Source organism: Arachis ipaensis, chromosome B5 (genome assembly GCF_059453495.1).
Source record: "Arachis ipaensis isolate K30076 ecotype BB chromosome B5, ASM5945349v1, whole genome shotgun sequence".
In the NCBI taxonomy this organism is placed as follows: domain Eukaryota; kingdom Viridiplantae; phylum Streptophyta; class Magnoliopsida; order Fabales; family Fabaceae; genus Arachis; species Arachis ipaensis.
The window spans coordinates 4,173,019-4,195,807 of NC_142440.1; the positions used below are offsets into that span (position 1 = coordinate 4,173,019).

Consider the following 22,789-nt stretch of genomic DNA (forward strand, 5'->3'; position numbering starts at 1 on the left):
TTCTTGATGCACTATTCCATGTTCACCTTATCAGAGGCTTTGAATAATCTTGAAAAGTAATCCTCTGCTAAACTCAAAATCTCAGTTTCTCCTTGAATCCATTGCCCTTCATCATTCTTAATTCTGTCAATTCTATTCTTATCTCTTCTTTGAATAGTTGTGGCGTGAAAGAAAGATGTGTTTTTGTCGCCCCACTTAAGCCATTTAAGTCTAGATCTTGCGCCCCAATATTTCTCTTCTTGCATCCACAGTTTACTAATCTTATCCCTAATCTGTGCTATGCTATGTTGCTGATCTTCTGTGAACTCAGAGTTTTGTAACTCCTTTAGCCTCTCCTTTAACTTGATTATTTTCAAATCAGCCCTCGCAAAGATATTTCTGCTCCATTTTTTAAAATCCTCTTTACAATGCCTAATTTTTTGAGTAAAACTATTCCAGTTATATCTTTGTGCACTTATCCTATTCCATCCTTTTTGAATAACTTCTTTACATTCCTCGTGGTCGTCCCAAAACGCTTCATATCTAAAACACTTGTTAACTTTTTTAACTAGATTAAGATTAAGAACTAAAGGACAGTGGTCAGAGCTAATAGTTGGGAGGGCTTCTAAAGTGGCGTGTTGAAACATTTCTCTTCATCTCCAATTGACCAGCGCTCTGTCCAATCTTTCCATAGTTATAAAACCACCTCTAGGATTACTAAACCATGTGAATTTATTCCCCTTTAGATCAAAGTCCATTAAACAGTTAGTGTTAACAAAATTTTTAAACTCTTCCACCTGAGCTTTAGGTTTAGGGTGCAGCCCAATCTTTTCTTCTTGTGTAAGAATATCATTAAAATCACCTAAATAAGCTTGTGGTTCCTTAGGATTAATATTACTCTCAGTTAGTATTTTCCACAACCTCTTTCTATTCCTAAAAATAGGATTACCATACAAAAAGTTACAACTCCAACCATTGCTCGATTTTCACAACTTAGATGTTAAAAAAATTAATTGGGCCATTAATTGTTTGTGAGAATTCTTTTTCTTCTTATGGGCTGGGCGATATCAATTATATTATGGGGTTTTTTGTCATGGATTATACTATGGGTTTTTAAGTCGTACAAAACGGCGAATTTAGTTTATCAAAACACTAGTGGTCTGGATATATTTTTGAAAACTTCCAAGGCGGAATTTTTCTTTTTTTTTTTTAACTTTATCTTTTACTCTTTTTATGAAACTATAAAAACAACCGATTTTATTACTGACCCAATTTTTCAGCTCCAGTCCCTCTTGTCTTCTGCCTCCGTTGAAACTTGAAAGTTGAAACAACAAACTAACACCTCCACCTTCAACCCTTCAACACTCACGCGTTTTCGACTTTTCATCTATCTTTTTCTCTCATGTACAACGCTATTACCTTCCCCTCTTCTTCTTCTTCTTCTCTTTTCAGTCGCACATAAAACCAGCAACAGCAATGGCTTCCACCTACAGCTGCAAGCATTGCGGCACCAACCTCAACCTGAGATCCTTCTACGCCTTCCCACCGGACTTCTACTTCGAGGCCGGCAACAAAGGTTCCGTGTCCTTCTCCGCCGTGGACGCCGCCAAGCTCCGATTCGAGAAAGAGGACAAAATCAAACCTTTCTTCGAAACCCTAAACTACTGGGGCATCCAACGAAAGAGGACCAAGATGATCTGCAACTCTTGCGCCCATCTCCTTGGCTACATCTACGACGACGGCCCTCCACTCACCGATACTCCCGGTCAGTTCCACATGGGTCCCAGCCAGGTCATACCTCGTGCCCCCAGGTACCGCTTCAAGACCAAAGCACTCACCATTCTTCAACATCCCTCTTAACTCTTATCACAACTTTTTTGTATATTATATACTTTATATTTCCATCTTTCATTATCGTGTATACAAAATTAATCATCATTTGCATATGATTGCGTTTATTATACAGTTTATGCTTGGTTTCTGAATTCTGATTGAATGTCAAGTTGGATATGAATTATGTCTGGCTATCATAGTTTTGAGAGAATAATTCTAGATATCCTTTTTTTTTCTTTGGAGATGCATTAACACAGTCCTATGAATTTAGCATCAGACAGAGATTTTTCTTGAATTCTCTTATGACTAGTATGAAATTGACTGTCAAAAAACCATGTTCCCCATGTCCACGATCGTACCAAATCCAAAGCTGCTGCCAAAGAGATGAGTGTGATTTAGAACATTAACTTGAGTATCACCTTGCACAAATGAATCTTGCCATGTTATTTTTTCACATAATATTGTCATATGTGATCTTTTCACTATGAATTCATGTCTTGTAATATGTTTTTTGTCACATGTAATTTCTTACAAGAGCAATGGTACATGGCCATTAAATATTATCATTTTTTGCCAGTACTTAGCCAGCGATCATTTGCACCCATATTTCCAAACATTTTGCATACAAGAAGTATATAATTTGTACTTATATTTATTAGAGTTTTGCACACATCAATCAATACAGTTTGTACCCATGAATCGATATAATTTGCATCTACATTTTTTTAAAATTTACACACATAAATTAGTAAAATGACAATTTAGTGTTTGTGCTGGCCAAAAATACCAAAAATTATTGGTCCCCAAGAGTTTCTCTATTTGAGAAAGTATGGAGAGCCAATAGTTTTAGTGTACAATGTATACAATAGGCTTAAAAAAAAGGTATTTTAAAAATTAAAAATCAGATTTTTAATTAATTATTTAAATTCAGATTTTGAAATTTAAAAAAGTAGGATTAATAGTTAAATTCAAAAAAGTAGGATTAATAGTTAAATTCATTCACACTACATATGCTCCCTACACCCAAATCCTAACAGAGCCGTCACCTTCCATCTGCTACTTACACCCAGTCTGCACCTCATAGTTCCCCTCTCTTCTCATAGTTGGCGGCAACCATCCGGCGATCAGGTAACCCAAACCTCAGCACAGCCGTCCCCCTCCCGAAGCAGCGCCATCCCCCCTTTCGCGGTCAACGACGTCCCACCCTCCGCGCCGCCCCCCTCGCCGTCGGAGTCTCACCGCGAAACATTCTTCTACATTCTTGTCGATTGTATTCTCAATTTCTCATCTTTTGGTTGTTTCTTTCGTTGTGTGCATTTTGGGGTATACAAGATTACTATGAAACTCTAGCGTTCGCGGTAGAATATACAAAGTAAAACAGTTGGTCTTGGGCACCGAAAGGTCGTATTTTATATTTTTATTATATCTTTTATTCTTTTGTTGCCAACCGTTCATTCTGATTTCCATTTTATATTATAGTGGTAAAGCTTGTATAGTGGCAACTAGCATGCGAATAATCAAATTTCTAATGTAAGTGATTTATGAAGGAAAGGAATCCAAAGCACAAATGTTTCTCCTTTTGGGAATAAGAACAAGGAAAAAGAAAAATTGAAATGAAACTGCCAGGAAAATCACAAAACTATATGCATTATTCATTAATGCAAGCTTTTGCACATCCCTGTGTCACAAACCTTGAACAGTTAAGGTTACGGAGTTTTTTTGTCTTGGCAGTCCTATAAATTTCTTGTACATTAAAAACACAAGTCCTCAAATCTAGCATATACATATCTGGAGCTGAGATTCTTTGAACCGAATTATGATAATAACAGATGATGTTAACGTTATCTAAAGAAACTTGTGCAATTCTAATGTTGAAGACTCTGATACTGCGGAGGGATTGGATTCAATTATCTTAATTGTTTTTGGATGCTGGTCAAACCTCAATAAGAAACTTAGATAGTGATCAACCTACGATGTAATATTATAACTATTCTTCTTAGAATATAATTCCATCCCCATCTAATTTATAAAGAGAAATATTAGGTGGTTAACTAAAAACGTTGATTTTGCAGTATTCTCCTCTATTAAATTGATCGTATTTGCCAACAGAGTTGATTTTGCTTTATACGAGTTAATACGAGTTAATACTCAATTTGACCTTTGAAATTTGAAGTCGGATTTAATTTGACCTTGGCCTTTAAGCTAATTTCCGTTAACGACATGTTGATTCGGTAGATTAATTAAATTTCCAAATTGAGTTTGTTATTGTCATCTTTCGTAAGGATATTGGAGAGTCAATTAAGCTTTTAGAAAATTTAATAAGTCTTGGTCACATGAAATCTAGGTAAGGAGTTCAAATCTTAGTAAATTTAAGGTGCAAAATCAACACTCAATTCGCGGAAAGCAGCTCAAGAGTTAACATGGGTTACTATTGTAAATTTTGGAAGCCAAATTAAGTTAATTGTAATTTAGTCACACAAAAAAAGTCAATCATAATTTTAAGAGTCAATCTGAATCTAACTTCAAATTTTAGAGGTCAAATTGAACATTAGGACTTTAACCTAAAGTCCAGTAAAAAAAAACTAAAGTAAATTAGCTCATTCCCAAAGAAAACTTAATTTGGCAAGAAAGTTGATTTCGGTCTTTTCCTCGTAGATTATAAAATAGTGGTTCGAGATGAAATCAGGTAAAATAGTGATTCGATATACTTTAGTTTTTTTACTTTTTCTTTAGATGAAAAAACGATTAGGGAAAGAAACTTAAAGCATTAAGACTTGGAAACTGAATGGTAAATGTCACCCATTCTCAAGAAGAGTATTTAAGTGTGGAATTCACCTCCGATTTAACTCGCTTTCATTGATCTATTTCCCATTCTCATTGAATAGTTGGTCTTGTATTATTAGTAGCATTATCCACTGATTACAATAACCAGAGGTTGGGCCATAATTTCGAATAAAATTTTATTTTCAAGAGTTTAGTTAACAAATTCCCTAAACACTTTTGATAAGAGGTCAAATATGAAAAATTTTGTTGAAAAAAAAAATATTTATTGTATAAATTTTTTTTTATATAAAAATCATCAAAGCTTCTCAAATTGAAAACCTTATCAAATAAATGCTTTTTAACAAAATCCTTACTTTAATTTAATAGTGACTAGTTGCTTATGCTGATCTAAGTACCACAATAATCCATTGAAGATTCCTGATAGGGACGAGGTAACCTCCTTTAGAAGTCACTTCTTTGAGAAATGAAAGCCGCAACAACCATTCCAATTTATTTTTTAATTGAATCTTCGTTGTCCACACGCAACAAGAGGGGTTGCTATATACACAACATTATTGTTATTATTGCATATTCCACTTGACTAAGATATTCCTATTCCACATCCTAGTGTAATCTCTACCACCAGTGTGTGAAAGGTAGGTTTAGATTGTTAGCTAAGATCATAAGATCATGGTTTTAAATGGGAGAATTTTGATGTTGATGATTCATTCTATGATCACCTTTTTTTTTTATAGGAAACAATAAGGTGAATTTATATATAGCAAAGTTTGTTTATAATGAAACAAGGGAAGGAAGAAAGTGATGTAGTTGGATCAAGGACAAAGAGAGTGGTTCCAAGGCCGCCTCCTCCTCCTCCGCTTCCAAAGTTCCGGGGATTCACGAGGCCAAGAGCAGAGGAGAGCGTGACGAACCGAGAGATCGCGAGGTTTTGGAGGCAGAAGCGGATCGAGGAGGAGGATCATCTCCTTGCTGCCATCAAGGCAGCAGCAAGACTTCGAGCTCGAAATCTCTCGGTAAGATCATGACCATCCACATGCTTTTTCCTTTCTTGTTGTATAAGACAACTAAGGAAAAGAGTGATAGAAAATAAATGTTGCAAACAGAATTAATAATGTTATATGACTAAGTTATTTTGATAACCAAATTCAACTAAATTGGTACAATAGCTTATTAGTACAATAAAAACCAGTTGAACAAAAAGAAAAAAGAAAAAAGACGGTTGAATTTAGTTAACAAGTAACTTGTTCACTCTCAATGGAAATTTGTTATAATATATTATGAATTGTGATTGTTCCTTGGTTCTGTTCCTCTGTCTAACCCTGAAGTTTTTGTTTGCCGTTTTATATTGAATTCTTATGACAATGGAGAACAGGAGGAAGATTATCTGAACTTTGAATTGTCCTTGAGGGATGAGAGTGATGAAGGTGACACCAAGGAAAAAATGGTCAAAGGGGTAGTAGTGCCAAATGATTGCAGAAAACTAGGGAAAGACAAGGAAGTGCGTGTTGGAATAAAGGACTGGTCAGTAAATTCCCTCTTACTATGAATTATTTTATAAGATATTTTTTTAAATTTTTTTTTAAGTTAGGAGTGAGACTCAAACTCAAAACTTCTAAGTGAAGATGAAAAGACTATGTGCTATAATTTGTTGGCAAAATATTTTATTAACTTGCTCTGCAATTATTTGCAATTGTTTTGAAATGTGCAGGTGGACAAAAAGCAAGTATGCTTATTTGAACCAACCAGCCATAGATTCCATGGATCCTTCCAAGAAACGAATTTCATCAACTTATGTTCCCAATTGTATGTCTTACAATCCCAAGGCTTTGTACCCTACAGCTATTGGCGCATTTTAAGCCATATAGGTGTCTTAAGATGTATTTCATCGTGATTAATATCATCATTATTGATGTAATGGTAATGTTTCCTTTGTTTTGTTATTAAAATGTCAACGTGTTCATCTTTCAATTCATTTCTACTGTCTAGTGGTTTGAGATTAGGAGAAAAAAAAAAAAGGGAAAGAATCTGGAAACTATGTACATGTAAGTCATTGTATTGTTCTGCTTCCTGGTTATTCACCAGTGATTATTGAATGATGAAGGTCTTGTTACTTATTTAATCGTATTTATTAGAAATTATTGAATGATGAAATTATTAACACGAGGGGCTTATACGTGGGCTAATTTTTTTTGTTATGGAAGTAAAAGTGGTGATATATTTTAATATCGTAATTTTTGGTGTTTTTTAAAACTATAGAAATACATAAATCCCTGGTCCGATTTCTGTATTTAAAATTTTTTAATTTTTTTTTAACACAAATTTCTGGGACCGATTTGTGTACCTCTCAAAAATTCATGGGTTCGATTTGTGTACCTCTAGAAATCGGACGGTCCGATTTCTTCTTCTTTAATTAAACGATCCCACATTTAAGTATAACACCCCAACAATCCACATTTAAGAAAAACACCACTACCACTCCAATATTAAAAATAAAAAATTCATTATATGTGTTCATTTATATATCGTTAGGGGAAATTCTTAGCTACTATAGGTGCAAATTATAACTCTTAAAAAAATAAGACAATTGTTAGTAAAAATCTTAAAAAAATATATATTAATAGTTTTAAATTATCTTTTTAATTTTTTTAATTTATGAAAAAAGATTTTTTTTTATTTTTTCATAATATATTTAATTTTTTTATTAGAAATTTGATTGAATTTTCTTTTCACCTAACGTTACTGTAAAAATCCATATTGTTCATCTTAAAAACTTTAAATTTAAGAATAAAAATATGCTAAAAAAATTAAATAATTTTTTTTTCTTTTCTCTTTGATTTTTTCAAAGCCTTTCGTTTCTATTCTATCCCAACTCAAAAACACATTCTAAATTGCTAGAACGTAGTAAGAATTAACTAAAAATACTAGAATAACTTGTAATTTAACATAAATACCTATAAGTTTTCTTAATAATAAAATTAATAATAATATTAGATATATACTAAAATCAATAACTAAAATAAATTAATAATATAAAATACATATTAAAAATAAATTAAATTATAAATATGATTAATTTTTAGTGTATAGATAATATTTTTGTAAAATTAAACTAGGTTGAAAAGAAAGTAATTTTCCTTTTTTTTTTATTTTTTCTGTGAAAAATCCTAACCAATCAAGTCATCTCATTGATTTTTCATTACGAAAATTATTTTATCATTTTATCCCAAAAGGGGTCAATGATATTTAATATTTAGACAGCTCAACTCCAATTTAATAATGCCACCAAAAATCAAAGTGACATGCAATTTTTTCCAAAATCCAAAAATTTCCCTCACAACAAACAACCTTAGGTAGAAGAAGTACTCAGCTGAATTTTTGAAGCGTAGAAGAAGAAAAATAGAAAAATAAAAATTAAATAGATAAAAAAAAAAAAAACGCCAGCCACCGTTGCTACCACTACAACAACAACCAAGTCATCACTCTTCTTCTTCTTGTCTGAGAGATTCGTTCAAAATTCTTCAGATCTTGTTGTTGTTATTCACAGTATCATCAGATCCAAATCTTGAACCCCGTTTTCAACAATGGCGAAGGGCAAGTACTCTCGCTTGCAGCCTCGGAAGTCATCGTCGTCGACGCTGATGCTCTCGCTGCTTGTGGCCTTCACCTTCGTCGTTCTCATCCTTCTCGCACTCGGAATCCTCTCCATTCCTTCTCCCTCGCGTTCGCGTTTTCCAAAGCCTAACGATCTCACCTCCATCGCTCACAACACTCGAGACAGGTAAATTTCCGTAATTGCCCCTCTCCTATTTCGATTCTCTTTCGTTTCTATCTGAATTTGTTTTCAAATTTTGATTTTTCCCCCTTTTTGTCATTTTTTTCGGTTCTTTTGAGCAGAAGCGGTGGTGCTGAAGATGATAACGGAGAACAGTGGGTTGAAGTCGTTTCCTGGGAGCCTCGAGCTTTTGTTTATCATAATTTCCTGGTCAGTTGAAAACTTTTTCTCTTAATTATAATTGCTTTCTGTTTTCAAGTTCAATTGTGCATGAGATCATGGAAATCGTGTGTGGAACTTTTGTTGTACTAGGAATTAGGATTTGTGAACCAGAAATGAGTTTGCCTTTAACTTTTAATATTCTCTTGCATTTAAGCGAGGTCAAGCAATTGTTGAAAATTGGTGGTATTATGATTTGATCTCTAGTTACTGGTAGCTCATGTTGATGAATCCTCCTTTCTTTTGTTACATTTTCAATTCGAGGATTAGGATAATATATCACCCAAATTGTGTTTCTGTTTTCTTTGGCTGCATGATGATTGATAGCGGCATTCAGATTAGTATGTTACAGTTTGCTTGTGAGCTTTACAAGATGCAATGACATTGTGTTTAAATCCTGGTTGATGTTCATGTTTTTTGGGAGCATTAATTTGATGGATTGTATTGTTTTCACTTTCCAAATACTGAAATTTAGCTTATTAATCTGAGCAGACCAAAGAGGAATGTGATTATCTAATCAGTATTGCAAAGCCACACATGCAAAAATCGACAGTTGTTGATAGCGAAACTGGAAAAAGTAAAGACAGCAGGTTAGAGTTTTCTCCCCTATCTTTCTCTGTTCACTGTCCTTTGATATTGAAAGCTGTCTCCCGAGACTACCCTTGCTCCTCTTCCGTGATGATAGACCTTACCTTTTCGTATTTCTTTTACATTTAGAGTCCGTACAAGCTCCGGAACTTTTCTGGCCAGAGGACGTGATAAGATTGTGAGGAATATTGAGAAAAAAATTGCCGACTTCACTTTCATACCTGTAGGTAAGTACTTTGTGTTTTTGTCTTTCTTATGATATATTCTTGTTTGTTAGAAATGACATGCTACCTTTTTGCCAATTGCTCTGCTATTTCACACATTAAATCCTTACATGAAGTTTTCCCGTTGATATTGGAAACTGATTTCCCATCAAGCAAACAAGATGGAATAATTTTAGTTGACTTTGCAATCTGGTTTTGTGGTCTTTGATCTTAGGTAGTAGCATATTTTTTGTTATATGCTTCTCAAAGCATTACTTATACTATGTCTTGCAATGCAGAGCACGGTGAAGGGCTTCAAGTTCTACATTACGAAGTTGGACAGAAGTATGAACCTCACTATGACTACTTTCAGGATGAATTTAACACTAAGAATGGAGGTCAACGCATTGCAACAGTACTGATGTACCTGTAAGTGTCATCAAGTGGTCTCTTCTTAGTTGTTAGCTTCTATTTATCTTCAACATGAGGATATCTGTTCATGCCGTGTTCCATCTATATTATGATAATACAGTACAGATGTTGAAGAAGGGGGTGAGACAGTGTTCCCGGCTGCCAAGGGGAACTTCAGCTCTGTGCCGTGGTGGAATGAGCTTTCAGATTGTGGTAAAAAAGGACTTTCAATTAAACCAAAGAGGGGGGATGCTTTACTTTTCTGGAGCATGAGGCCGGATGCAACCTTAGATCCATCAAGTCTGCATGGTTAGTTGGTGGTTTTATTTTATTATTAATATGTGTGCTGCTTGATGTTTCAACAAGCTTTCACAAAAGGAGATATATTAACGGAAAGTTTCACTTTGATAATTTTCCAGGCGGTTGTCCGGTGATTAAGGGTAATAAGTGGTCAAGTACCAAATGGATGCGTGTCAGTGAATACAAAGCTTGAATATACATTACTACAGGTATTTATCATCTCTTGTTGTACTGTTAAAAAATAGTATATTACAATTGAGGCTATACATAAAACAACACTGTTATGGGAATAATTTTTGTCACTATTGACTTAGATTGAACTCATAAAACAACTCAGTTTTATGATCTTTGTTTGGTTATTACTTATATAGGGTTCAGTTGTTGGATTGATATGACTTAGAAACAGTGTCAAAACATTTAGTATGTAGAGCTATTTTGCACACCATTAGTCTATTAATTTACACCAACAGCCAATTAGGTGTTATATCATATAGACAAGCAATATCTACTATATAAAACGAAATCACTTTTATCTATGTGGTAACACTTGATTAGATGTAAGTATAAATATTAAGAATTTTATACGGACATCCTAAAAAATTAAACTTTCAAAATTGGAAAACCGGTACTTGTGACTGCATTTCCTTGTTTGCAATGTAAAGTTGTATTCATGACCACTCACTTTGATTGATTTATTGTTCAGGTTTCTAAGAGTCCATCATTCCCATATTGTACTACTTTAAAGGCTGAGCTAAAACTCTGCACGATAATACTTGCGGCCTTGAAGGAAATGCTTATAGATGCCGATGTTTCTGTGATTTTGGATGTTCCGTTGTATCCTCAGCTAACTAATTTTTTCCCCCTACATTTTTCATTTATATTAGTAAAAATATAATAATATAATATAAAAAAGAGTTTATACATGTTACAGTTTGCATTAGGGGTTTTTGGAGAGAAATGTATCAAACCAATAGATGAGACCAGTGTACCTGCTTTTTCCTCAGAGTTCCCTTAACCTTGTGTAGTTATCGTTGTTACAGTTTTACTTGTGTTGTTAATTACCCCTTTACGAGATGCCTTCTCTACATCATTGCACCTTTTCAGTCTAAAAGACTAAAGAGCAGTGTTGAGTTTACCTTTTGAAAATGCTGTCATGATACTGGTAGTTTCCTACCTTTTGTTTTTACGCTTTTAGTTTTTAATATTAGAGAAGTGTGTATTTATGAAAATGAGAGGTGTATCACACAATTGTGGAGAAGAGTTAGAAGAAATTCGGTTAAAAAAAACTTGAGAGTCAGATTTATATTTATGGTTTTGTTTTTTATTTTTTGAAAATCAGAAATCTACGGGTTAGATTTGTGTATCCGTAAAATTCTGTAATAAAATCTGACCTTCAAATTTTTTATTTTCATATTAAGAAAATAACTCAGCTTACCCATAACAGTGAATAACACACTATACTTATCTATCTCTAAAATAATTAGTCTTGTTTTTCTTTTCCAAAAAAAGAAGAAAAAGAAAAGAAAAACAAGTTAGGTTGGTTTATACTTTATAAGATTTATAAGGTTTAAGTTTTTCTATTTGGTTTATTTATTATGCCCAGAAATCATAACTACATGATTGTCTTTTCCCTTTCAATAGGCAAGTATCAATCATTTAATGAATATCTGACACATGTTCCATTAATCTCCTCCACCTGAATATGAATAAGGCCAAACAAAGCAAATGTTGATATTCAGATTAATCACTATATAAATATATAGGAATCTTTCCGGTTATTTGAATATGAATAAGCCAAGGTTAAACGATAACGAAACATATTTGGCAGTCGTACACTCTTACCTGAAGGGCATTGACTAAAATGCAGTTTCATAATAGTTTTAATTATACGAGACAATAAACCAATTTTTTTAAGCTCAACTGCCAAAAAGAGAAATTTTTTAAGGTATTAATTCTTTTACGTTTATTGAATATTACTTTTGAACCTTTCCAATAAATATTTTCAGTGTATTTATTAATTTTTTATGAAAAAAAGGACATTGACGATGACGAATGACTTAGAAAACTAATTACTGTAATTTTTGTTGTCCAAATATTTCCTTGTAAGTAGTGATAAATAAAAGCTCATATCCTTTCCTTTTTTTTTTAAATTTTGTGAGAGCACTCAGCAGTAACAGAACCTAGTAAATATATTTCCAAATATTAAATAAAGTATAACATGAATACAATAAAAAATTTCATTAAATTGTACAGTCGGTCAATTGTTCTATCATTTGCTGATTATAAAGTTTCAAAATTGTTAACTAATAAACCATCTCAGAATTTTTTTTTTTCTGTTTTTTTTTTTGGGTCAGAAACCATCTCTGAATCTGATAACTATTTTATGAACTATAGGATATGTGGATTGTTAGACTTCAGTCTCTAGCACTGCATATTTTTCGAGGCACACAAAAGGTTTATTAACCCCAGACCCCAAAAAAGAAAAAAGGTTTATCAACCCTTCAACTGATGATTCTCTATTTCTCTTGAAAGTAAATGTTCGCCACAACACTCAAACTCTAAAATAAGGAATAAAGACTTCTCCATTCTCAAATAAATATGAGAAATGAAAAGTGACAGCCATTACAACAACCCTTCATCATTCCTTGGTTTATTGATACAACATTTGATAGCAAGGATTTTTTACCACCTTGGAGGAACCTTTATTTAGACAAAGTTAAAAATCAGTGGTGCGACTGTGTGCTACCAATGCCACCAGCCAACATTGTTTCTTCTAACACCCTTAATGTTTAGCATTGATCAAGTTTCTGATCACATATTGCAAGATGCCTCCATGGCTGAAGTAAGCAAGTTCAACCTGCAATGAAGTGGCTAAAACATCAACCAAGAAAACAAAAGAATGATCAAAGAGTTGCAACAAAAAATGGAAGACCAAATATTACCTCTGTATCGAATCTTAGAGTAGTTGCAAACTTCTTCCCATCATCTGTCACCACTGTGACATCTTGACCAGGTCGGATTTCACTTATGTTCGGAAGATCAATCGTGTACCGCTCACGACCAGTCAATCCAAGACTATCGGCATCCTCCCCGGACTTGAAACATAGAGGGATAATACCCATTCCCACCAAATTACTTCGGTGAATCCTTTCAAAGCTTTTTGATATGACAGCTTTCACACCCTGACAAATGAACATGTCATTAAATTAACCATTAAAAAACACATTTTTTTTATAGTAGAATGGAATCTAGGAAGTACCAGTAGCATCGGCCCCTTTGCAGCCCAATCACGGGAACTTCCACTTCCATACTCAGCACCAGCTAAGATAATCATATCATGCCCCTCGCTCTTGTATTTCTGAAAATAGATATGATGATCCAACAAGGTTACAAAGAAGTCAACCAAAACAGGCTTGGGTTAACTACAGTAATCACGAATGAAAAATACACTGGAATTTTTTTTTTGTGCTTTCTTTTGACATTTCCAGTCTAAAGCCAAACTGAATTTACTTTCTCTATTTTTCCCCTTTTTTGGTCTTTCAATATAGATGTAGTGCCCATATAATTTGATAGATTCAGGCAGATTGTCAAGAATGTTTTCCAATCAAAATCAAATCTATCTATCACAGGAATGAGAAGGTATATCACAGAGCATCATTATGATGTAAAAAAACATTGCCTAGTGCACCTACTTAGAAGAAAAATTACCATTGCAGCATCAAAGACTGATAACTTCTCCCCAGAAGGAATATGGATTGTTTTCGGTCCAACTTCTCCATTCAAGAGTTTGTTGACGATGCGAATATTGGCAAAAGTTCCTCGTGCCATCACCTCATCGTTACCACGGCGACTTCCGTAGGAGTTGAAATCTCGTCTGTCAACCCCACGCTCCATAAGGTATTTGGCAGCAGGACTATCTTTATGTATGCTACCAGCTGGAGAGATGTGGTCAGTCGTAATACTATCCCCGAAATTGAGCAAACAGTAAGCATTCTTCACTCCGTGTCCACCGGGTGGAGACATGGTCATGTTCTTAAAGTAAGGTGGCTCATGAATATATGTTGATGAAGGGTCCCAGGAATAAAGAGTGCCAGTGGGAACAGAGAGATTATTCCACATGGGATTGCCCTTGGTGATCGCATTATATGTTTCCCTAAACATATCTGGCAGCACACTTGATTGTACAACCTGAAAATTGGACAAATAAGAACCATCACCTTTATACAATGAATTTGTGCTGATATCCAAAAGTGATAGCTAACACAATAGGCTACTTACACTTGCAATTTCTTCACTGGATGGCCAAATATCCTTGAAGAATATCCTCTCTCCATCCTTGGTTATTCCAATAGGTTCAGTTTCAAAGTCAATGTCAACCTGCAGAATGTGTCCAGTTTAGAAAGTCCAACATAGAAGGAAAGACCTAGTTTGGCATTAAAAGCAGGCCGAACTCAATTTGCAAGAGACATACTGTGCCAGCAAGTGCATAGGCAACAACAAGAGGAGGCGAAGCAAGATAATTAGCCCTTGTTAATGGATGAACTCGGCCCTCAAAGTTCCTATTTCCAGACAAGACAGCTGCAGCTACAATATCTGGAATGTTCAGAAAATCAATGTTTAGGTCACCTAAGATTCCTTGACGAATACAAAGAGAATATCTGCTTACAAAAAAAATGTGTACCATTTTCAGTAATTGCAGAAGCCACAGCTTCATTAATATCCCCTGAATTACCAATGCATGTGGTGCATCCATACCCAACTATATGAAAACCTAGCTGGTTCAAATACTTCTGCAAGCCACTGAAGGTGAAATGTAATAAAAGTGTTTCAGCCACAGTAAGCTTGATGTTATTGCCGGTGTGTCACAGTGTGTCACAGTTAATATACTTCGCATATTCTAAACATACCTCCTCTCTAAATATTTAGTCACAACACCGGAACCTGGAGCAAGACTTGTTTTAATCCATGGCTTCACCTAATAGTCAAAATCAGATTATGAAACAATGGCAATCAATTAGTACCCAACAAATTATCCGGAAAAAAAAAAATGATGGATAAAGAAAAGGAAGAAACTGAAAATATGCAATGTATTCTTAGAAGGGGGAAAAAATCAATAATCACCCTTAAAAACAAAAACAAGCCCAAGACAGTTGCTTAGTTAATTTCAATTTTATTCAGAAAGAGGAAAGAAACAAGAACAAATGATGTACCAAGCCTGCAATTCCAGGACAACCACCATGTGCTTTTACTGCTGAAGTCATTTGTTTGGGGGGATAGGGAGTGCAATTTGGGTGCATTCAACAATATTAAAAAAAGATATAAAAGCAATCATACAATAAACATATAATCCTGATCATGTAGCCCAACTATAGTACATGCATATGATTATCAAGTTAAATCTTAAAACTTCATGACACAGGTAACAAAAAAGCAGAGACATTGACAAACCTCCAATCCCAAGTCACATGCTTTCTTTGCAACCAGTGCAGCTCCAAGCATTACATAAGGGTTTGAGGTATTTGTACAGCTGGTGATAGCAGCTATAACAACATCCCCATGCCTAAGATGTGCTTTTGTCCCATTGAATGTGAACTCTGCAACCTTATTTTGAGATTCTGTTGGTATGGCAAAACCCTGTAACAGTGAAATATACAGATCAAAAGACCATAAAAATAAATAAAGGCAAAAAAAAAAAATCAAAAGAAGATAACTAGGATGAGTATATAATCATACAAACTATTGATCTGTATATAGCTGTTGACAAAATTATATCCATGGTTCAAGCAGCATACCTTAAACCCAACTTTATTGTTGAGGCAGGCATGCCAATCTACCTTCATTTCTTTCAAAGGGACACGATCATGAGGCCTGAAAAGATTTAAAGCAATGATTAAACTATGTAAAAACTAGAAGCTGAAAACATGATTTTATTTTAGTGGGAATTATGTCAGCTCCCTATTAATTTACACTTACTATAAAAGCCTTTCCACACGTATGTCTTTTTATATCCCCAAAATAACCAAAATTAACTCCAAACTGTGATCAGACGTTACACATTTGTTGAAGTATCTTATGGAATTCTGGTCAATTTTAAACATCGATTCAGCTGCACAAATTGAATGTTTCTTCGCTTTTTCTCAATATATAGTTGAACAAGGGAATGAATGACACTTTCAGCAAATCATGATAGAATTTTGGAAGCATGTGTGTTTGAGAAAGACAGAAGTGTTATGTAGGTTTTCAAAATAGAGTGGAGGCATGTGTATAAAATGCATACAATAACGGCAGGAGCATTTTACCCTTATATTTAACTGGAAAACATGATTACACATTACCTCTTTGGACCTGAGACACAAGGTTCTACATCCTCAAGTTTGAGCTCCAAATATGATGAGTACACTCTCTCCACTTGAGGCTGCATGAAATAAAAATCACAAGTCAAACGAAGGCCCTTCCAAACCACTGAGGCATAACTATTCCAAAAAACACATGCAGGAAGCATAGTACCTCATTGTAGTCCACAAACATCTTATTGGCTCGTAAATAGGATTCTATCATGGAAACCTGTAAGGGAGATATGTAAGCAAATGTAGACAACAAAAGTAGCATGATGTAAGTGTTAACTTACAGTTTCATCACTTCTTCCTGTCAACTTCAGATATTGCAAAGTGACATGATCAACAGGAAAGAAGCCCATGGTTGCACCATATTCAGGAGACATGTTTGCTATGGTGGCACGATCAGCCAAAGGTAGCTCACTCATGCCTTCCCCTGCATAACAAAGGTAAAAAAAAACAATTATTTAAGGGAAGATTAATCAGGCAGGCAGGTCGTGCAATGAAGGAACAAGAAAAAAATCATAGCATCGTTTGCATAAGTTAACACTTGCCGTAGAACTCCACAAACTTGCCAACAACCCCGTGTTTCCTTAGCATTTGAGTAACAGTCAACACCAAATCAGTAGCCGTCACGCCACTTCGTAGTTTTCCTAATAATTTAAATCCAACAACACCTGGTAGGACCATGCTCATGGGCTGCAAAGACATTGAGAGATAAATAAATAATCTAATATCTTAACACCCAAATAATCAATTAACATGCTTGCTGCAAATAATCTACAGAAAAATGTATTGAATATACTCAATAAATTAACTCCTTCGCGCTACTATTTAAAAGAATTTCATGGATTTCCGTAACAAATGACAAATCTACATTTTCTTTTACCTGGCCGAGCATAGCAGCTTCTGCTTCAATTCCACCAACTCCCCACCCAGCAACACCCAAGCCATCAATCATAGTTGTGTGCGAATCAGTTCCCACAACACTGTCTGGATAAAGCACACCATTCGTGTTGAACACCACTCTACCGAGGTATTCTAAATTGACCTACACAAATTGAGTTGTAAAATTTAATTTAGGAGACAAACTATTATAAACTGCATTCAGAATCATGCGAGTTCTCCTTGCCGCAGAAATAAAAATCTTCAAGAGAGTAAATGTTACAGAATTAGGTCAAATATACATCTATACCAGTGGGGATTTGAATGAGGCACTGACCTGGTGAACTATTCCTGATCCGGGAGGAACAACAAGCATGTTATTGAATGCAGTGGAACCCCACTTGAGGAAACCAAATCTTTCCTTGTTCCTCTGAAATTCAAGTTCCATATTTGCCTGAACAGCATTTTCTGATCTCGCAACATCAACCTGAACTGAGTGATCAATGACAAGATCTACTGGTACCTGAAGGGAAACAATTATAAGATAATTAGAGATGAGGTACCTAGATACATAACAGAAAAAAATCAATATTAGTCTCAACCAATTAATGTGCTCAAGCATACTGCTTACCAAGGGATTAATTCTATTAGAATCGCCACCAAGCTTGTTCATTGCGTCTCGCATGCAAGCAAGATCAACAACAGCAGGCACACCAGTAAAATCCTGATATTGACATGAAAAGCTCATTGAATACCACAAAAAGTTTGCTCAATTCAAATACTAATAAAAACAACATCCATTATATCTTCATGGCTTCACGGTACTTACCTGCAGCAGCACTCTAGCCGGCTTGAATGGAATTTCCACCTGTTTGGGAGCAGAATTCTCCCAATCAATAATTTTTTCAACGTCATGCTTCTTAACTTGAAACTCATCACAGTTACGAATCGCAGATTCCAAAAGTATCCTGATAGAGTAAGGAAGTTTATCTACGAGGCAAACACAAAAAAACAGTCACCATCAAATTCTGTAATCACTCGAAATCAGATTTCAAGTAATCAATCATCAAATGATATCACTACATTACGTCTCACACTTTGATTTCTTCCCTCCAGATCCAATCCAATTAACAACAATAAAACAACAACGGATCTCATAGAAGACGAATCATTGAATCCAGATTTCTCTTTTTAATATTAGTTAGTAATAACATCTACCGAGACCGTAATCCCTAAAAATAACAATAACAAGTGCTAAGTTTTCAACATACTGCGTCATTTCCAATCAAGGAAAAAAAAATATATCAGCGAAAATTGGAAAAACAAAAAACTAACCAATTCTTGGATCATTAAGAGCTGGCAAGCTAAAGTAGCTTCCGAAGTCACCAGCACCACCAGGCTTCTGAAGCGTCTTCAGAATGCTCTGGAAGGGGTTTGCAGTCGCCGCTGCAACAACGAACGAACCAATCAAATTTGTAAAAACGAAAAGAAAAGAAATACATGAAAAGAATGAATGATAAGAAGTGAAAGTGAAGGAGTATGTATGGTGTTACCCATAGGCCCTGAATGTAGCTATGAGATTATGGATCGATCAAACAAGAGAGGGAGAGGGAGTAGGTGAGGCGAGAAGAGAAGACAGATATGATAAAGAGAAGGGAAACAAAGTGGAGCGTGCTATTCTGGTATTGTCCTAATATAAAAAATAAAAAGAAAATAAAAAACTTAAATTAGTGTGTATAAATTAAATAGATTATATTTAAATTATTTGTTTACTATTGATTTGATTATTTTAACTATTTTCATAATTTATTATTTAATTAAAATAATTAAAAAGTATAAAGATTCTGTTTTGTTAATTTAAGTATTGGATGTGCTTGAGAATTCGAGATCCGTTGATGTGTCATATGTTATGAGCGTATATTCAACTATTCAAGCTTGATCCTCCTTCCCTCGCACGTAATATTCTTACTCGCTTCTTCCTCCATATTCCATATTCACCACGTCAAATCAAATCAAAATGAAAAATATCTCGTAGTTTTAAACAAAGATTTTTATTGTTTGGGTTTTTTCTACCTAATAAGTTTGTGAATTTGTCGATTATACAAAAATAGAAGTTTTATACAAGAAAATTACGTTTTGGAGGACTTCACTATTCTTTAAAATATTAGATTCTATTACTTTCGTTTTCATTTTTATTAATTTTTTAGATTTTGAATTTTATATATTTTAAAAAATACAGACAAATTAGTTCTTGACTTCATTTATTCCATATTTGAAAAAAAAATATTTATTAACAAATATTATTATAAATAATTCTACTAAAGTTAAAAATTTTTAAAAATTATAAAAAAATGACTTTTTTATTGAAATAAATAACATTATTTCCTGAAATACGCCCTCTTAAAAATTGTTATGTAAATGCGCAGCACCATCTCTCGGCTACCACCCACAAAATGGATTTAGCCTTCACCTCAAGTCAGGCACCCACAAATTGGACCAGGGTGCCATGATGTGAAAAGCGCCCAAGAAATGGGCATTTAAGGCAGGACACCCACGAAATGGGCCATTTTCTCGACGTTACCACCACCACTGTCGCCCATGTTACGCTTTTCTAATCAAACCACAACATGAAATTATTAACTAAAACACATTTTTTTTTCCCCTCTCCTCCACGGTCTATGATTTTCATCCCTCTCTTCCATCGATTTTCATTTCATGCTGCACTTGGGACTTTTTTATTAAAATAAGTAAAAAAAATCATTATTTCCTCAAATACGCATGCATGAAAATAATTTCCGGAATACGCAGGTCCATATCATGGCACACTCTAAAGGCAGCAGCAGCGAGATGGGCATCTCAGCTTGGGTGACCGCGAATTGGACCAAGGCGTACCTGGCACACGCGAAGTGGACCATGTCCTATGCGGCGACCACGAAATAAATGCTCACTACAATGGCGGCAGCAACAAAATGGTATTGATGTCTAGTGAAGGCTGCAATTCTCCAGTGCAACAGTTCCTGTACATGCATGCATTGGGTGCATGGGGTGGCAAGCTTGGGGTTGATGCATTGGTGTGTATATAAAGGGCAGATGGGTAAGGGAACAAGTACTTCATGCAATGAAAAATAGTGGTAGGGAGTGTTAGGAGTTACAAACCGTGGAAAAGATTAAGGAAAAAAAGTGTCTTTTGCCTAATATTTTTGTATTGTGGTGTGAATAGAAAAGAGTGTAACATGGGCGACGATGGTGGTATGAAAGAAAATCTTAATCGGTTAGACGAAATTCATATTGCTGCTCATTTAATTCATAAGGTTAGTTGCAGTGATCATGTGTGGTTAATTTTGTTATTAGTCTCGATGATTATTTAATATTTGCTACTGTAAATATAATTGTGGTATTCTGGTTTCGTTGTTGCAGCCCCTGACTCCGCATGGCACACTTGTTGATGTTTTCACGTCCGATCCGGCGGATCCAACCATGGATCTGAGGTGGCAGAGACTTGAACCATATTTACGACAAGCAGGATTCTATTATGTGTCATTAATAAAGCGTTTTGAGTATGACAATCCGCTGATAAGTGCATTTGTCGAACGATGGTGTCCCGAGACGCACACATTTTACCTCCCGTGGGGTGAGTGTACCATAACACTAGAGGATGTGGCAATGCAGTTAGGGTTACCCATTGATGGCGAGCCTGTTAGTGGTACCCTAAGGTCATGGAGCAAGTTTCACCAGAGAGATATATATGGCAATGGTGCGAAGAGCTACTTGGTGATGTTCCACCCGGACATGTAGCTCCAACGAAGTACACACATAGCTCCAACGAGTAGATACTTCCAATGCTCCGATGACAAGAAAATATCATCGAAACTTGTTGGTCAGATTTAATCTGCATTTTCTGATATGCAAACGAGTTGGCAATTGCAACTGACATTCTGTAAGTCAACTTCGTGATTTCCTTCTTTTCCACTAAACCGATATACATCAGGATCACGTTCTTCAGCCCTTCCAAAGACGTTTGTGGCAGGATCATTATCCACAGTGGATCATCACAAACAAATGTAACACCTTCAGATGTAACAGAAATTTCTCCATTAGGATATACGACAACGTACACATTTTAAGTGGCCATAGACACAACAAAATAGCATCTACAGAATTTTAGAAAGAAAGGAAACACATAGAGATAGGAGAGAGTTGCTTGAGATGAATGTTTCGGCGAGACACCAAAAATTTCTAACCATGCTTGCAAATTGTCTTCCACACCCATTTACATAGCGAATTCCTGGCTCCATTTCGTGTGGAGTACAACTACTATGGGTCACTTTTGCGTCTGGCCCGGCAGAATTGTCCATCTAGTCCAATTCGCGTGTACCACCAACGTATTAGCCCAATTCACGGGCGGTGAGCTAGAGATGCCCATTTCGTGGGCGCTGACCTTGACTTGGAATTCTGGCCCATTTCGTGGATGATTGCCATAACATGAACCTGCGTATTCTGGAAAATATTTTCATGCATGTGTATTTGAGGAAATGATGATTTTTCTTTACTTATTTTAATAAAAAAGTCCTGCACTTAGTCCCCTCCCCTCCCCCCTTTTATATACACACCAAGTTACTTGCCCCTACCATGCCACAATATGTACCCAATGCATGCTTGTACCGGACTGCAACAACCTGAAACTTGCAACCTTCACCACAAATCTGCACCATTTCGTTGCTGCCGCCATGGTCTTGGTCATTTCATGGGTTTCACAACAGATGTGGCCCAACTCGTGGATGCCAGAAGCGGGATGCTCCATTTCGCATGTGCCACACTTGATGTCGCCATTTCGCTGCTGCGTCCAATGATGTGCAGTCCTCCATTTCGTGGGTGGCAGGATTGAAATGGTGGTCAACGCTTCTCTTGTCAGGTTTGGATCCATTTCGTGGGGGGCATCTATGAAATGGTTGCTAAACCCATTTCATGGGTGGTGGCCGATAGTTGGTGCTGCGCATTTAGGTAACAATTTTCAAAGGTGCGTATTTAGAGAAATAATATTTTTTGTTTATTTAGGGAAGTAATGTTTTTTGTTTATGTATTTTCAGGGGTGCATATGTTATAATTTATAAATATATTCATATGTATATTGTTCATATCTTGACCTAACAAATAAAAGTCAGGTCCAATAAGAAAAAAAGATCTACTAATAAAGTGACCCTTCACGATAAGTTCGACCTTAAGAGGTCGGATATCAACAAAGAAATTCAGCTCTATTCAATCTAACGAGTAACTGTCTTCTAGGATTGTCAAACGGGCCAGTCCGTCCCATTTAGGCCTAACCCGTTAAACCCGTGGGTTAAATGGGCTGGACCGTTTACACTCACTTCATTCGCGAGCCATAATTTTTCAGCCCAGACGGTTTATGGTAAGCCTTATGGGTTAAACGGGCCAGCCTGTTTATTCTTTTATTTTATTTTTTGAAAAATATTTTGATAAAA

The 22,789-nt window shown here is 35.4% G+C and overlaps 4 protein-coding genes across 4 annotated transcripts; 3 read left to right on the top strand and 1 right to left on the bottom strand.

Moving 5' to 3' along the window:
- The first annotated feature begins 1,310 nt into the window (after positions 1–1,310).
- Positions 1,311–2,026, top strand: LOC107642543 (methionine-S-oxide reductase). Its single transcript, XM_016345937.3, has one exon. It carries the CDS (start codon positions 1,456–1,458, stop codon positions 1,837–1,839), a length of 384 nt encoding a protein of 127 aa, XP_016201423.1. The 5' UTR covers positions 1,311–1,455; the 3' UTR covers positions 1,840–2,026.
- Positions 2,027–5,015: 2,989 nt separating this feature from the next.
- Positions 5,016–6,710, top strand: LOC107642542 (Big1). Its single transcript, XM_088488070.1, has 4 exons — positions 5,016–5,231; positions 5,331–5,609; positions 5,969–6,117; positions 6,305–6,710. Exons 2-4 carry the CDS (start codon positions 5,373–5,375, stop codon positions 6,450–6,452), a joined length of 534 nt encoding a protein of 177 aa, XP_088344196.1. The 5' UTR covers positions 5,016–5,231; positions 5,331–5,372; the 3' UTR covers positions 6,453–6,710.
- A 1,139-nt stretch (positions 6,711–7,849) lies between these two features.
- Positions 7,850–11,413, top strand: LOC107642541 (putative prolyl 4-hydroxylase 3). Its single transcript, XM_016345935.3, has 8 exons — positions 7,850–8,374; positions 8,491–8,578; positions 9,080–9,177; positions 9,305–9,402; positions 9,678–9,807; positions 9,911–10,098; positions 10,209–10,298; positions 10,793–11,413. Exons 1-7 carry the CDS (start codon positions 8,178–8,180, stop codon positions 10,280–10,282), a joined length of 873 nt encoding a protein of 290 aa, XP_016201421.1. The 5' UTR covers positions 7,850–8,177; the 3' UTR covers positions 10,283–10,298; positions 10,793–11,413.
- Positions 11,414–12,578: 1,165 nt separating this feature from the next.
- On the bottom strand, positions 12,579–19,006 carry LOC107642540 (aconitase 1). The gene is made up of 20 exons (XM_016345934.3): positions 18,863–19,006; positions 18,645–18,755; positions 18,139–18,299; positions 17,941–18,033; positions 17,647–17,832; positions 17,314–17,475; positions 16,979–17,123; positions 16,718–16,860; positions 16,597–16,653; positions 16,425–16,504; positions 15,882–15,957; positions 15,538–15,723; positions 14,997–15,064; positions 14,771–14,889; positions 14,561–14,682; positions 14,368–14,466; positions 13,798–14,277; positions 13,349–13,447; positions 13,032–13,271; positions 12,579–12,946 (listed from the first exon to the last, which is right to left on the bottom strand). Exons 1-20 carry the CDS (start codon positions 18,864–18,866, stop codon positions 12,872–12,874), a joined length of 2,706 nt encoding a protein of 901 aa, XP_016201420.1. The 5' UTR covers positions 18,867–19,006; the 3' UTR covers positions 12,579–12,871.
- Between the last annotated feature and the right edge of the window lie 3,783 nt (positions 19,007–22,789).